This window comes from Xiphophorus hellerii, chromosome 9 (genome assembly GCF_003331165.1).
Source record: "Xiphophorus hellerii strain 12219 chromosome 9, Xiphophorus_hellerii-4.1, whole genome shotgun sequence".
NCBI lineage: Eukaryota > Metazoa > Chordata > Actinopteri > Cyprinodontiformes > Poeciliidae > Xiphophorus > Xiphophorus hellerii.
In genome coordinates this window covers 21,786,695-21,798,565 of record NC_045680.1, presented here as the reverse complement: position 1 = coordinate 21,798,565, position 11,871 = coordinate 21,786,695, and the positions used below count along the sequence as shown (strand labels likewise).

General features: G+C 40.6%; 2 protein-coding genes across 2 annotated transcripts; both read right to left on the bottom strand.

Annotated features, from left to right (window-relative positions):
• Positions 1-1,438: 1,438 nt before the first annotated feature.
• On the bottom strand, positions 1,439-4,485 carry LOC116726531 (laminin subunit alpha-3-like). Its single transcript, XM_032573310.1, has 4 exons — positions 4,171-4,485; positions 3,608-3,718; positions 3,176-3,288; positions 1,439-1,601 (listed from the first exon to the last, which is right to left on the bottom strand). The coding sequence occupies exons 1-4, from the start codon at positions 4,360-4,362 to the stop codon at positions 1,514-1,516; spliced, it is 504 nt and encodes a 167-aa protein (XP_032429201.1). The 5' UTR covers positions 4,363-4,485; the 3' UTR covers positions 1,439-1,513.
• Positions 4,486-5,950: 1,465 nt separating this feature from the next.
• Positions 5,951-10,864, bottom strand: cts12 (cathepsin 12). Its single transcript, XM_032571157.1, has 8 exons — positions 10,771-10,864; positions 9,881-10,026; positions 9,681-9,800; positions 9,117-9,281; positions 8,276-8,497; positions 8,030-8,198; positions 6,696-6,801; positions 5,951-6,290 (listed from the first exon to the last, which is right to left on the bottom strand). Exons 1-8 carry the CDS (start codon positions 10,799-10,801, stop codon positions 6,191-6,193), a joined length of 1,059 nt encoding a protein of 352 aa, XP_032427048.1. The 5' UTR covers positions 10,802-10,864; the 3' UTR covers positions 5,951-6,190.
• Positions 10,865-11,871: the final 1,007 nt, after the last annotated feature.

Sequence of the window (11,871 nt, the reverse complement as noted above, 5' to 3'; positions counted from 1 at the left end):
CGCCGTCCTCTTTCTCCAAGTCCACCAGCAGAGCGCGAGCACAGCCGTCACATTCTGTCACAAAACGAGGGCTTTAATGTCGACTCGTCATGTCCAAACTGTAAAATGAACTTTCAGCGATAACTTACTGTGCCAGGGATCACCACCGCTGCTGTCAGCCCCCGTGGCGCACTCTGTCATAGGGATGAGACGTTACAGCGGCTTGTACCACATCAGGGCAACTTAATCTGACACTAAAAGCACCACTGAGCCTGAAAGGACTTTTGAATAAAGTCCTTGGTGGCGCCGCAAACACCTGACGATGTAATCTCCATCAATAAGAGTAAGAAATGGTTAATATGTAAAGTATTACAACAGCCCCATGTCATCTCTTTATTCATTTTATTAATCGATTTTTATTTAAATTCTCCTGGTGTTTCAGCAGCGGTCATAAGGCCATGTTGTTAACACAGAGACACGCCTGAACCTGTCAGGACTCCGGCCCTTGAACACCAGTGAGTTAAGGTCTGTCCATGTCAGTTCATTCCTTTTTCACCCTCTCCTCTACGTTTAAGCTCCTGGATTTTCATTATTTGCTACTCACTCCTTCTGCTGCCTCGTTCTGTTTACGTCAGTAGTCCGTCAGCCGCCTGTGTTCCTGTAAGTTGCTTATTTCTTTAATTTTTTTTAACTAAATTGCTTGATTTCAACCTACGTCTGTGTCCTTTCCAGCTGCAATCATGACTCAAAACAGGGTTCAGAAGAAGGGGGCATGGTCCAAATAACCAGTTAGCTTGTAGATAGGTAGCATCCACTGGTTGCTATGGAGACTCGATGACGACAATATTTAACTTTTTGCTGCAGTTTTCCCAACAGTGAGCCTCTGAGATTTCTTTTTACCTCCCTGTCTCCTCATTCAGCCTTGTGACCACAGCTGAAAGAGACGGTGCCTCTATATGTTGTGTCACATTTAGACAAAAAGAAATGAATGATGAACTGTGAATCGGACACTCTGAAGAACTTCAAAATGTTGAATTTTAGATTTCAAGAATACCTTAGTTGCATTTCTGCGACAGAAATTGCCAATAATCGTAGCAATTTTGCAAAAACAATTGTCTTTTAAAAGTGTTTTCCACTCCCAACTAATGAAAAGTGCTCAAATTAAAATATTGACTTTTTATAGTGAAACAAAAAAAACATTTTTTTTTTAAAGTATTAAAGGGATGTTTACACAATTTTTCTAGGGGTGTCGATGTGTAAAAGGTGCTGGCTCTGGTTACATCTTTAGATTTTATGCTGTTACATCAAATCTGATTTTCATAGCCAAAGTTTTTCCCCACTCACCTCCAGTCAGAGAGTCACAGACACTCAAGCTGCTGTCTGTGCAGCGGCAGGGTTTGCAGATGTCTCCATGCACCATGGGACTACCATAGTAGCCAGATGCACACCTTCAATGTGAAGATGTTTGTATATCGTGTAAGATAATAAAGTTCAGACGATTATTGTTTATATGTAAATACTGAGTTTGAGTGCCTCACCTCTCGCAGCGAGCTCCACTGTAGCCTCTTTTACACAAACATTCAACAACTCCTGGGCTGATGTCGAGGCAGGCTACTGCAAAACTGCAGGGGAAAAAAACCCAAACATATTCAAAACATACGTACATGTTAAAAAAAATATTTAAAACTAGAACCTCTAACAGATCATTAGAAACTGTTGCCATTGGTACTGTGAGATAGATAATTTCCAATGCAACTACTCTTGTATTCACACTCTTAAAAAGCTTTTGATTCATTTTCAGGGTCTGTCGGCATCACACGGTTTGACCTGACAAACATTTTCCAGCGATTCCTTGGGAAAGTTGTCTGCATCTGTCAGATTCTGAGGGCATTCCTTCCTCAGAATGAATGCCCTCAGAATCTGTGGGGTCGCCCTCTTCAGGCCCACAGATTTTCTGTTAGACTGACATCTGAACCCCGGTCAGGGATTCATAAAACGTTCATTTTCCTTTCATGATATCTTTGTTTTGTTGATTTTTTTACCCCTCCAGGGGGCCTTTTGTGGGCTCTAGTGTCCCTTATATGACAGTAGGCTGACAGGAAACGGGGAAGGAGAGGGGGGGAGACATGCGGCAAATGTCGTCGGGTCCGGGAGTCGAACCCGCGACGGCCGCGTCAAGGACTCAAGGCCTCCAAATATGCGTCGCGCTAACCACTACGCCACCACGGCACGCCCTGTTTTGTTGATTTTTGAGAAATGTCTGGACAGAAAATCACCTTCAGCTTTCACAGCAGACACCTGACTTGTGCCTCTATCTTAAGTAAAGTAACCACAGAGAATGATGCTGCCACCACCCTGCTTCAGTGTGGTGGAGATCAGAGCTTTTTGTCGAAAATACCTTTGGAAAATGAACCGAAAATGTATATACAATTTCATTGGACACGCTGGAGGGACTATGTCTCTCGGCTGGCCTGGGAACGCCTCGGGATTCCCCCGGAAGAGCTAGAAGAAGTGGCCGGGGAGAGGGAAGTCTGGGCCTCCCTCCTGAAGCTGCTACCCCCGCGACCCGACCTCGGATAAGCGGAAGAAGATGGAAGATGGATGGATATCTCAAAAGCTTTTGGGAGATTAACTTCAGTGTCCCCGCACCTTCCCTCTTGTATTCTCATTACATTAGAGATCAATTCATTTTTCATACTGTCATTGTTCTCCCATATGTCCTCTAGCTACCAAAGGATTTATATTAACACAAAAGAATGTTTAGAAAAATTCTCCTAACTCTTGAATTCCACAATGAGATTATTGTTGATCCTTTGAGCTCTTGGCAAACCGTGACTTTACTTAAAAAAAAAAAAAATGCATCTGAGAAAATGGAGGAAAAATCCTACTATAACATCTGAACTTTATTTCATTTTGATCTGATTAACTATGAACGCTGAATCAAAAGTTGCCTTGTTAAGGGTGTCACTATAGCGTTTTGTTGTTGCTTTGTCTGCCGTAGTTTTCTTTCTTACACATTTGTTTGAGTTGAATAACTCAGTAACGTCAACGGTGGAAAGTGTGCTTTGCGATTGTCTCATTTATCATGTCACAAACTTTAAATGTTAACAGGTGTGTCGGCGTGTGTGGGTGTGTGTGTGTGTGGGTTCACTTTGTAGAGCCACTGTAACTGTAACGTAGGTTATTAGATGCTGACTTGTTGTGTGTGGAGGGACAGGGACAGGCTCGGCAAGTCCTGTTGGCTGCGTGTCCGTAGAAGCCCTCCCTGCACCGCTCACATCGATCCCCCGCGGCGTTAAACCAGCAGTTCTGGAGGTCACAAAGACAAAACATACTTTTCCCACAAAAGTGGAAAAAAAAACGAAAAAAAAACTTGGAAGCATTTTGCACCTTGCTTGTGAGCGTACGGTTGAAACCAGATGTCTACATACCACAGATAAAAACGACTCTTTTTTTTCTCAGTCTTAAGCTACATCAGACCAAACTTTTTTTGTTGTTGTTCTAGATTAGTTAGAATTACATAAAATTACTTCCATTTGCTAAATTTAAGACATTTTTTTTTTTAGAGATATTATCATAGATAACAGTATATATCTGGTTTCAGCTGGATGTGTGTTGAAGCACCAACCATGCAGTTCCCTGTTTGTGCATCACACAAATCAGAGAGTCCGTTGCAGCGGCATGGCACACACCGTCCCTTACTTGGTCCTGTCGGTTCTCTGTAGAAGCCAGGGGTGCACTTTCATGCAAAAGAAAACAAAGCTGCATGACCTGGTAAAGAAAGCTATAAGAAGTGCTCGATTTTTCCATTATTCTTAGGCGATTCTGACATTACACCGTTCCATAAAATGTGAATAGATGGGTAATATATGGTTTGTTCTTGCATGGTTTTGTCTTCCTTTGAGACATATCTGCCTTATGTCCTGCCAGAGACAGTCTCTCAATTAAAAATAAATCATTTTAAATCTAAATATGCCATGGGTGGGGATATTTTTTTGTGGTGTAACTGTATGTACGGAAGTATTGAAGCTACAGGATTGTGTTTATTCACTGCCTGGCACAAAATATAGTTACAGTCTCTAAAAATGCAACGCAAATCACGTCTTTTCATGTCAGATTACGAAACTAAAATCCCAATGACCTCAGCCAGCATCACACTTCCAGACAAAACCTCCAAATTTGCCGATTTACCTCTGGGACAGCACCTGCTGTCTGGTCGCTGACGGAGGGATCACAGAACTTTTTCGTGCCACTTTTATTCCCAAGCCTCTGAGTGTCTCTGTCGTGCCAGCCTTTTGAATTGCTCTGAGCAGAAAGGCAAATTGGAGCAAAAGAGAAAAACAACCACACTGCAAGCCAAAGCAAAGGCGCTTTCTGCTTCATTATGCGTCTTTCAGCTTCGCCTCGTTAGGCGAGCTGTGGAGAAATCCTTCCTCTTAAGAGCAATGTGTCTCTGTACTGCAGGCTGCACGCTGCAGGAGGTGAACCTTGGAGCTATGCGGGGTGAAAATAAGCTTGGGTTCAAAGTTCACCGAGGTGTGGTCACACTTGCAGGCACGAATTTGTTCAAGAAAGCAGCGGATGATGAAGAAATTGTGTGAAGTGTGATGAAAGCAGGAGAGACGCTGAGATGAGAACCGATTCTTTGCCAGATGGTCGGCAGGTGGGAAAATATTCAATATAAATTAGTTTAAAAAATAACCTGGAAGCGTTTTAAAAAAGTAAAAAGCTACAGGTGTGAAGTTAAAACATTAAGCAATTTTAGCCTTTTATTTTATGTGCCAGTCTTGAACTGAGTTTTAGTCATTAAACTTGGTCATAATAAAATGGCGTTATCCCTCAAATTAGCCATGCTTGCGGAACAAAAATGAGTCAAATTTGTAAACATTGGCTAAGATATCTCTGTAAAATATCTACTTCAACATGAAAAGACATTTATAAAAATGTATTATTTTTATTAAAGCAAATTTAAACCAAGCTGGAAAAGAAAACGTAGCCAGTGAGCTAACATGCTAATTTGAGTAAAGGTAGCTGTTTTTTTGGAGTTGGAGAAAATGTTTTTACATGCTAAATATTTTGTACTTGCTCTGTTATCACAACACAAATGCCAGAAGGCAATTTTTCCCACTATTTTGGGTTGACTGGTTAGTTTAATTGTTTTTATCAAAGCAAATGTAATTCAAGCTGGGGGGAAAAAGAACTTCTGTTGCTAGTGAACTAACATGCTAATTAAATTGCACATTAATATGTTGTTTGCATGCTAAATTTTTAGTACTTGCTCTGCCAGAATACTTTTTTTTTGGGATTGGCTAGTTGTTGTTCTTTAACCCAAAGCAATGTTTTTATTTGTACATTTTTAGCCCCACGTAAACTACATGAAAGTCATTTGAGGAACAAAATTTGAATCACATGTAGACAAAACTTCAAGTTTTCATCTTGACAGCTTTTTATCTTTTAGTCTCCATTCTCATCTTGTTCATTAAACAAACTGTCACCATTTCTATGTCTGAGCATTTTTTTTTTCTTCTTATTTTTCACTGAATCCTAACTCCACCGCATTTTGATTAGTGGTTAGTTTGGATGTTCGTAAATGTTTCCAGGGCTTTATAGAAGTTAAAATTGACAACTATGTTCAATATCTATTACATCTCTGAAAAAGTTTGATGCTTTTTCAGGGATTCTTCAGATGTTAACTCTCATATTCAAACAGCTTGTGGATGAGGGAGAAGGGGATACTTTGTTGTTTAGGTTTAGAGAAACTACAGAGGAAAAACAAGCATCTGCAGAATTCATAGCTCACCTCAAAATGTGCCAAAAATCAGTTTGTCCACCAAGGTTGTCGCTGCATTCGTCAGACCCGATAATTAATGATGGTTGGACATTTTCCCGTTGAAAACAAGAGACAGATGTTAGGGGCCGATGTTTCCCCCATGTGCATAAAACGACTTTAATGAACATTCTCAAGTCTGTCCAAGGTTAAATGTCCAAATTTTATTTAAATTTTCAGTTTGAATTTTTTTTTAACAAGTTGTACAAACAGAAATGTCTGAATAGTTGAGAATCTACACTCTTCTACATCCCTGAGAGAGGTAATGTATTCCCTATGAGAGCCTGATGTCCGACAGGTTCACAAGCTATGTAGCTTAAGAATACAAAAAAATGAAACGTGTTGCTTATAGTTTAGAACGATCTGTTTCTAGGGTTCTTGTAATCATAAAATTGGGTACAAAGCATAGCTTGCGATGCCACAAGTGTTGCCGCCGTTCCGGGCCATCCGCATGTATCCGCCCTCACCCCAGCTGGTTCCCCAACTAGGAAAAAAAAAAAGAAGAAAAATCAGTAATACATCAAGGCGTACCATTTTTGTTTTAAAGTGACACCAAAGTTTCCCCCAGAAAACTTGCTAAGCCCGGTGGTTGGGCACTAGGGCAGTCATTCATCCTGCGGCCTGTCTTATTTTTGAGTTAATTTTTAAAGTTGACAGGAAATTTGAAAATATCACTTGATAATAATATGTTATTGAAAGATTGGAAGATTAATACCTGGACACCAACTATAAAGTCTTAAAAAATGCAAACATTTTAAAAAGGCTTAAATAAATAAGCGATGCTAAGCCTGGTGGGGGCACAAGTAAAGCCTGGTGACCCGCCAGGCTTATAATACACGAGGGGAAACCCTGGACACATTTTGATTTACATAGAAAGTGTCATAAATACCTGTTTTTGACGATCCAGTAGTCTTGTCCTTCCTCAGAGCCGTAGCCGACCAGCAGAACTGCGTGGCTCAGGTGGTTGGGGTTACAGCTGGGCTCGTTGTAAATTCCTGTAGAGAAATTCAAAGGTAGGACTTTATGTAAAAACTTCCTGCCTTCTCTGCTTTGCACTTAGAGTTTTGAATCATCATGAATGATTAGATTTACATCTTACAAAACACGTCATTAGTAGTAAATAGTAAAGGGATTACAATTGCAAAGTTATTTCATCACTAACATGTGGAGTTTTATCAAATAAGAATATCATCCAAACTTCAGTATTTCAGAAATTCTATTCCAAAAGTCAAATCCATACAGAACAATATATAGATTCATTACACACAGTAATATATTGCATGCATTTATCTTGGATCATTTTTATGAAGGCTTTCAGCTAAAATGAAACCAAACTTTTGTTCACACTTTTTCCTTCCACTTAACTTTCCATTAATATGCTGAAATACAGGACTCAGCTTTTTCTTAACAATGGCCTTTTTTTATTCTTCCTCCTTATAACAGGTGTAAGTGACTGCCATAATGTTTCTGCATCCCAGCGTATTTTGCTCTTGGTCTTATGTAATGTTTTAATAGCTTGATAAACTGAATTTTAAATTTTCATAATCATAATTAACAGAAACAAACACAATATATTGTCCCATGTGCTATAAATCCATGCATGCTTTGGTTATTGCAACTGAATTACTGAAATAAAATTACTTTTGATGGTGTTATAATTTATTTATAAATGTGTCTGTTCATTGTTCTCTCACAATTTCTAGCCTGGAATGTGACACTAGATTTTAGCAACCAAAACAAACTTGAACTTTTGCTATTTCTTGAAAACACTGCTCTCTAAATGCGCAAAGATTTTCATAAATAAACACAGCTTTACATGCAAACAAAAAAAAAAAAACTGGTAAAACAAACACATGTTGATTTTGGACTGAAATCTCTTCATTTCTAAATCAAGCTCAAATTGCTTGCAATCAGTTGCTTGTTTAAAAATCACACAAATAAGAAGCAGCACAAAAAAGTAATTTTGCTGTTTGAAATAAATCTTGCTCTTAACTGACAGAGGAGGAAAAATCTGTATTATATTCTGCTGCTGCTGGTGTTAGACAGGTGCAATGCCCATCGGGGCTTATAGAAGTTGGTCTATCTGGCAACTGCTGTAGCTGGAAACTGATGCAAGAAGGATAGTTATGCTGCTTAAAATTCCAGGACAAGACACGCGTTTGATCAAATCAAGTAACAAATTTCATAACGACTAATTCATATTTGAACAGAGCGGATAATAACCTGAGCTGTAGAAGAGGAAGCTTGCATGATCAGCATCCACAGCTACTGTAATTGGCCCGACGGTTGCCACAGCGTCGGCCAGCGCCTGCTCGTCTCCTTTGGGAATGAACCTGTAGTCTCTGATATGAGCCACTGCAAGCCTGCTGTCGTAGAAACAGGGCTGTGAGTCCTGTGGAAAGAAACGAATGGCCCTGGATGACGAACCGTTCTCCGTTTGAGCCTACAGATCTTCAGACTGGGCCTCACCACGGAGGTGTACGGATAGGTGTCTGTCGTCTGCAGACCGTTGCTGATCACGTAGTCGTAGGCGTTGGCCATCCAGGCGCCACTGCACCCGTAGGTGCCAAAAGGTTTGGAGCAGTCCACCAGGTTCTGCTCGCTCAAAGACACCAGCTGACCCGATTTCTTGTACAGTTGTCCTTCTATCGCCCCTGTTGTGCTGAAAGCCCAGCACGAGCCGCAATAGCCCTGAGAAGACAAACCACAGATTGTGACTCTCGTCATAAAAAACGTCAGACTATCAGATGTTTCCTCACCTGATAGTCCGGTAGACTCGGTTTGACTGGGGACCAAAATTTCAACATTTGTTACATTTTCAGCTGGTGCGGTTCACTTTCACACTGCACTGTGTCAAACAATGCAAACTATTTGAAAAACCTGTTCACCTCCTCGCCTGTGGGGGCGCTGCATCAAGAACTACTGAAGGAAACAACACAAAAACCTTTGCAAAGTGTAAATATAAATGGAGTAGTATCAAATTTTAGCGGTCGTAGGATTTCTCTTTTGTCTTTGGTAAAAGACCACCAGCCATTTCTCCTGCTAGCACTTACCCAGAATGCCTTGCGCTTTAGCTCACTTTCTGCTTTTGGAGCAGTCCACATCCACATATGCATTTGAACCGCGCCAGAGTTCAATTGAACCAAGATCTAGGTTTTTAGGTGAACCAGAATTTGCTTTTTTGGTTCACATCAGAGTTTGATTGCGCATTCACACCTCCCCAAATGAACTGGACTTTATAGACAAGGGTGTGAATGCACCCTTAGTCTGGATAGGACATGCTGAACTGACTGCACAGGTGTGGTCTTACCTGGTCTTTCACCTCAGTGACATAGCCCATGCTCCTGTAGTCAACAACCGCAGCTTCTAGTTTCTTAGCTTTGTAGCGCAGACTTTGAGCTGAATCCTCCTTTCCTCTTGGCACAAACTGGGCGTTGATCTTGGCTCCCTGCAGATTTTGGTATTCCTGCCTTGTCTACAAGTTGAAAAAAAAGACACAATTCAGGTTCTGTCAAGTTATTTTCAGCAGTTAGCTCAGCTACCTGTAGCTAACAGATGTCATATTGCAGTGAGTTTGTAGACAAGTGAAGAAATTAAGTTTGGTTTCTCAGCTAAGCAAAGTTTGTGTACATGATGTTGCTTGATGCAGTTGTTTGGCTGAGAAAGCAGCAATAGACTTAACAGTGGTCTCTTGCTGAACTGAAGATGTTTAAGTTCAGCTTAAAAAAGCATTTTATCTCCGTTAGATAAACTAAAGCAAGGTCAGTCTTGTGCGAGGAGACAGACTACAAACTTCTACATAGGGTTTTATTTTGTAGTTATTTCTTGGTGTTTCTGTCAAAAACAAACATGAGAGCAAAGCAGCACTTCTTACAAGGTCTCCATATTTATTCATGGCCATAGCAAAGGACATCCTCCCCAGGAGAAAGCCTTGGTTGTGGTCTTCAATCTTGCGCTTGTTGTCCTCCCAGATGGCCCTCCGCTGCATGTCTTCCTGAATAACAAATCAAAGAATAAAAAAAAACTCGTACTCTTGATTGTGTCGATGTATTTTAGCCGTCTGTTCGCTCTCACTGATTCGTCGTAGCTTATGCCATTGCTGCTTTTCCAGATCTCCCACTCGGTCAGGACCACCTCGTCCGATTCCGACAGCACCGTCTGCGGGCTGCACAGCAGGACGGAGAGCAGGGCCGCCCTCAGCAGAAGGCTCACCAGCCCAGCTGGAAGGAAAGACAACAACGAGTCACAACCTCTCGTTGAATTGGGACTTTACGCATCGTCTTGTAAAGAAGGTGGCAGGAGTTCACCGACCCAAACACCAGGATCAAAACACTATGAACTATTCTGTCTCTTCTTCTGAGCCCTCATTTTCAGAATCACATTATTCTCCCTCTTCAGTTTTAAAAGCACACAGCATGGGTGGGGGACATGGACTTAAAATTTGATCACGATATTTTGTGGTAATATGATAAAAATAAAGGTGCCTATAACTATTTGCTGCTTTTTTAGGTACTGTATCGCTGTGACACAGCAAGCATAGCCCAACAAACACAAATAATGCTCTTGAAAAACATTCCCCTTTGTAGTACGCTCCTTTAGCAGACAACTCACAAAAAGAAGTGTGATTTGCATCACTAAACTGTGAATTTAACTATATATTCAAATTAATTCATATTTATTGATACTGCCATTGAACAAACAGTGCAGAAAATAGTAAAACTAACAATCCCGACAACACGGAGTTTTGGGAGAGTTTTAATACATCATTAATTGGAATTTATCACAGCGACTATAAATCACAAGTCTAATAAGAAGAAATTTATCACGATAAATGATAAACAATACAATAAATGCCCACCCCTATCACACCGGCGCTACATTCAAGGAAAATCATATTAATCACACTGATAGGAGCTCAGTTGGTTTCACGAATAAAATAAAACAAAGAATCCTGGGCTGCCTACCTGCACACAGGTGAGTCTGTTTTGTTCCCATGTTCCAACAGCAACTCCAACAGCGTATAGCGACTCCAGCTTCCAGCCTGCTATATAAAGCTTTCTGGTAAACTATATGTTCCTGCTTGATCCTTAAATTAACGCCTTCGCCAGCACCCTGCTGAGGCATTAGTCAACAAAAATATGTTGTCCTCCAAACCCTCTGCAGTTATCACCTAGAAACAGCTAAAGCTGCAGTATTGTTAATCCCTCAAATACATGTTTGTAGCCGAGCACAACTCCCGGCACCTGGCACAGGCGAAAAAGGGACAATGCGTCTTATCTGATTAAAGTTTGCACTGAAATGACATCAGCTGCAAACGGTTGCATTTGAATAAACACAGAGTTGATTCTGGTGCATTATGTGAGCAGCGTTTCACTGAGATCACAGTCTGGGCTTTACTTTTTGTAGACTTTATTATTTACGAAACTCTTTAACATTGTCACGTGGAGCTGGGAAGAGTCACAAGATCAATTTTAGGGGGAAACATCAAGGTTTCAACTGAAGAATTTTAATTCATTTTCAGTTTCAAAGCATTTTTTTTTTAAAAAAGATTCATTTTCAATTCGATTTTTGAAGAATTTTAATGTGAAATGCTGAGCAAACAATATAAAAACAACTCGGCTCTCCTCCGAGGCATACAGCGTTCCCACTCGCTGGACTTTTCCCACAATTTATAGCCACAGTAGGTTTCAATGTATTTTGGAGGGGATTTTATGTGACAGTGGAGCCTGACTCTGAAGTGGAAAGAAAATAACACATAGTGGCACACATTTGTATTCTGCCAGGCAGGGAGTGATTTAATCAGAGATGCAGCCCAAAGTAACTCAGCTCAGGTAGAAGAAAATGTCAGAAAATAATAATAATAACTGATAGACTTGCAAGTCCCTAATGGAATTGAAGTGAACATGTGGAATAAGGTGTTCTGACCCGATAAGAACAAAATTGGCCCAACATTTGGTCCTACATGCAAACCACACTGCATGTCAACATGAACACACTATCCCCATCATTAAACTTTCTGCTGTAGGACTTTCTTTTCTTTAACATGGACACGGAAACTTGTTAAG